This window comes from Pavona decussata, unplaced genomic scaffold (assembly GCF_977016875.1).
Source record: "Pavona decussata unplaced genomic scaffold, jaPavDecu1.1 SCAFFOLD_417, whole genome shotgun sequence".
NCBI lineage: Eukaryota > Metazoa > Cnidaria > Anthozoa > Scleractinia > Agariciidae > Pavona > Pavona decussata.
Window position 1 is genome coordinate 455,618 of NW_028145779.1, and position 4,383 is coordinate 460,000.

A 4,383-nucleotide genomic window follows, 5' to 3' on the forward strand; every position below is an offset into this window, starting at 1 on the left:
ATCACGATTACCTAAAAATGACATGGATGCTAATGAAATGATTAAAAAGATGTCACATGCACTTACTAAACTAGCTCGCTTCCTCGAGGCTCCGCTTCCCATTGCAGCTTCTTTGACGCGGTTTCACCTCAGTGATTTTCCGCAATCTCGTGTTTTCAATATCAAAGGATAATAAGACAATTACTAAGCGATACTCTTAAAATCAAAGGGTAACTAAGCCTTATTTAGGGAATTGTACGGTGGACAAAAGATGGTCTTTCTGGGTACTGGTGACGAGCAAATAGCATACAGTCATACATCTAATACTTAATTTACGTAACGGTTTGTAGGGGATCTAAGTTGTTTAGGTGAAGATTATATACAAACAGCTTTTATACTATCATTTCTGATATTGGCATTGTTTCCATGGGAACCAAATATTTACATGGACGGCACGTTATTCCGTCAGAATTAACTTCTGGTAATTTCTACGCAAGCAAAATATGTTATCTTTTTTTTTTTTTTTTTTTGCGTTTATTTCACACAGAACTTGATCTTGCATTGTTTTGACAAAGGAAACCAAAAGGTGGGTAGCACTCATTCAACGATTATGACGGTGTACACTCTTTGTGCGCTGTGTCGTGTCAAATTACTTTGCCAATGCGAAGATGTTTTTAGATCGATGCAAATTAATAAAAATGCTTTTATAACAGCCCTTTTCACGGTTGATTTTTCTCGTTTGCATTACAATGTTATCCAACGTGGATGCGAGGCAATTTCGGGGTAAAACTACAAAATAGCCCAAAATTGCCTCACATGCATGCTAGATTTCATTGTAATTCAAATGAGCAGAGTTAACCGTGGAAAGGGCTATTATCTCGTAGCCTCGGGTTGGGAACGTTCTTAGCATGCCTATTTTTCCTTGCCCCAATCCTCCACAGTTACCAAATCCAAGATGGCGGCCTAATACGAAAATGTGCACTCGCACGACAAAATACGCCTGCACTGCAGGCTAATCAACACTAACCGATCACGTCCAATTTTTTTCCAGATAAATTTCTGAAAAAGTCCCAGTGTTTCAAAGCGTTTGCTAATAAGTCGTCATACAAAGATTAAACGTTCATAAGTTCGTGAAAGTCGTACTTTAATATACTAGCACCTAGAACATTACGCTGTGATTAATGTGGTGAATCGATCTACAACTTTTATACTTGCTTGAAAGTTTACTCTCCCAACCTGAAGGCACAATTGTCCCCCTTGGATAATATGAGCGTACCATTGATAGAACTTCTAAAACTTGTTCCAAAAGCTCTTCAATGGTTTTTTTCTCAATCAGTTGCTAAAAGCATCTTAAAGACAAACAGTGAGAAAAGTTTCTACTCTCCGAAAATCAAAATCAAGTTACTAATACATTCTTCTAACGATGTTAAGAGTATCTAAGACAAGCAATGTCAACAAAACATTGGCAAAATAAAGGTCGACGATAGGCATAACCGGCAACTTCCGTGGAAAGACTTGCGCAGAGAAAAAGCCGCAAGATTTAAATAACAGAAAGGAGAAGAAACGATAACACGAACAACTTGCTTCTTAAATACCTCGTGCCTAATATGTTAATCATGTCAAAATACTGTGGTGTTATTTTCACTGTAATGTATGTGGAAATCGTCTTTGGATGTTCAGACCGGCTAGGTAAGGTAGTTACTCCGCCTAAATTTTGGTGGCTAACGAATATCGTTGCCCAACATTGACAAGGAAAGGATAATTTTCCCCCTTCGGTTGCTTTAAAAAATTCAGGGTGATACAATTACGATCGGATAGCTCCTGTCACTTGGATAAGTTGACCTATTACTACTGCAATTAAAGCTTAAGTTTTACCTGCTCTAAACAATCATTCATCCAAAAGTAGAATAGTTGACTAAAATGGAATTTTTGATGAAAATTGACGCATTCTCTAATGGTAAAAATTGTTGCTGTAAATGGCGAAGAAAAATATAGGTGAAATGCAAAAAGAACAATAGGACAAATACTTACATTAAGGTGACAAATTCATTATTTATTTCATTTTAATATAATACGCATTATAAAGAAGAAAAGATAAAAAATACGCGCATTGGTCAGTGAGATTTTTTGTTTTAGTAGATTTTGTTGTTTTACTGTTTCAATTAATTATCAACCATTTCATCTTAAGCAAAAAAGTGTCGTTTTGTAATTAACGTTAGCGTGTGAAAAGCAACTGGCTAACAGGCTCTGTTTCTTTATTTGTCGTGTTCATTAACATCACTTCTTCGTCCCCCGCTCATGACACTGCCTCAAAATGAAATCGTTCGCCATTGATCAGAATGCTTAGTGTTTTCCTTCTTCAGTTATCACTTGAAAGAACACTTTCAATTAATTGCTGATCGTACTAGTATGCAGGACCCGTGTCATATACGAATCTCCGTATCACCACTCTGTCCAACCCCAAACTAAACGTTAAATCCTTGCAAAGAACGTTTTAATGATCAGAAATATACCTAATGAATCCTCTACTCTCTCTGACTCACTTTTGAACAGCAATTGAAACCTTTCCCATATCATTTCAAATGTCTTTACGTTAATTGTAAGGGTCCTTAATTTACAAATACAGAGGGTTTTAAGCAGCAATTTCTAACTAGGAGGCTTAGACAATTCGTTTAATTTACGCGTTGATTTGGCGTTCTTTTAGCTTTCAATTTTGTGTGATTTTGATTTAACCTGTAAACTCAAAGGATCTTAATTCTAGTTGTTGGTTGAGCTTCGTAAAACCACAAGGCTATTTTATCTCTTATAATAAATACTTGTGAATGTTTCGATCTTACTGTGCGCACATTTGTTCTGGAAACATACTTGTTCTGCTTCCCAAAACAAAAACATAACCAAAATAAAACAAAAATAAAAAAGGATGTAGGAACCTGATTAAAGAAAAAAAAAAACTTCATCAACAAAACCGATAAAAGTAATTATACTGATTTTCGCTTTTCAACGGCACTTTTCTTAAATGCCATTTCTTCCTAGTTGGCGCACCATATGTTCTATCGAGGGATGCATCATCAAAGATTCTTAAAACATTAAGCATTCTAATGCAGAAAGGATTTTTTTTCTGTAGACGCAGAAGCTTGTGGGATTGGCTGGAAGCGTTATGGGGAGTCCTGCTACAAATTAAAAACGATCCGAAAGACCTGGCAACCGAGTGTTGCAGATTGTAAGTCCGAAGATTCTTTTCTTGTGAAAGTCACCAGCCAGGGAGAGCTTGGATATATCTTCAACACCTTTATACAACCTTTGCAAGCAGGCAGCGCTTGGATAGGGCTTAACTTAAAGGGAGGTGTTTTCCGATGGACCGACGGCTCCGAGCTGGAATTCAAAAACTGGAATTCTGGCGAGCCAAATAATTTCAATGGAAACGAACATTGCGTGGTGATATACGTAAGAAATGGCAAGTGGAACGATATCCCATGCTCCCAAAAAAGACCTTACGTCTGCGAAAAAGGTATGTTTGTAGTCGGCTAATTAAAAATTATAAGTAGCAATTTTTTTTAAAACTACTAAGAATATGTCAGGCCTTGGTTTCAATAGGGGCGTGAAACGTAAACGCAAGAATGAGCATAACTAAAAGATTCCATAAAATCCCGGCTGTTATTCTAAGTAAATTAACCTCTTCAGGCGGATATCGATTATACCGAGGCTGAAACAAGATTGCTCATTCATGCTATAATCATATGTAGTCATTCTTTGACTAGGATTGGATTGCAACAACTAAGAGCTAAAACTACGAGACGTTTTTTCGTAGTATTCCTTGTAACAAAAATCGAGCGAATAAAGAGCGGTTGATTTTGCTTAGCTTTCAATTAGGTAATGGGTTAGGATGGTAGGTCGATGTTTTATCGTTTGTTCTCTTCCTCTGTCTCTGTTTCTGTCTGTCTTTTTGTCTGTCTGTCTTTGTGTCAGTCTGTCTGTCTATCTGTCTGTCTCACGAAGGACTAACGCTAGGAACATCAGCCCTCGGATATCTTTACGGTGGTTAATTTACCTTTGGTTATCGACTCTGTTGATAAACCAAACATTCGTTTCTACCTCCCACCAAGGCAGCACCGCCGTTTCTTTAGAAACTAACCACTTTATCCACTTGTCTGTCTGTCTGTCTGTCTGTATTGGCAGACAACTATTTTTTCATTCCCCCGCCCCCTAGCTGTCAAACTGAATCGCGAATACACTGATTGTCTTGAGTACATGCATTCATATCTTTTTCAATTCTGTATACAGCTCCTCCTCTTCAGAGGTACCCACTGAATCACATGTCAGCGTCCCTAGCAGATAAGGATCACGCTCTTGCGGACAGCACGTTCAAAGAGTACTTCGTGTTCGACGTCACAGGGTGTTTCCAGA

At 37.7% G+C, this 4,383-nt stretch overlaps 2 protein-coding genes across 2 annotated transcripts in view; one reads left to right on the plus strand and one right to left on the minus strand.

Moving 5' to 3' along the window:
* Nucleotides 1-349, minus strand: part of LOC146450863 (uncharacterized) — a 45,678-nt gene extending 45,329 nt beyond the window's left edge. The window contains exon 1 of the mRNA XM_085099862.1: nucleotides 67-349. Within this exon, the coding sequence (XP_084955988.1) occupies nucleotides 67-102 (36 nt within the window). The 5' untranslated portion in view covers nucleotides 103-349. The remainder of the gene's footprint in view (nucleotides 1-66) is intronic.
* A 1,246-nt stretch (nucleotides 350-1,595) lies between these two features.
* Nucleotides 1,596-4,383, plus strand: part of LOC146450865 (C-type lectin lectoxin-Phi2-like) — a 3,005-nt gene continuing 217 nt past the window's right edge. The window contains exons 1-3 of the mRNA XM_085099919.1: nucleotides 1,596-1,668; nucleotides 3,104-3,487; nucleotides 4,261-4,383. The exon at nucleotides 4,261-4,383 is cut by the window's right edge and continues 217 nt beyond it. Coding sequence (XP_084956045.1) covers nucleotides 1,596-1,668; nucleotides 3,104-3,487; nucleotides 4,261-4,383 — 580 coding nt within the window. The remainder of the gene's footprint in view (nucleotides 1,669-3,103; nucleotides 3,488-4,260) is intronic.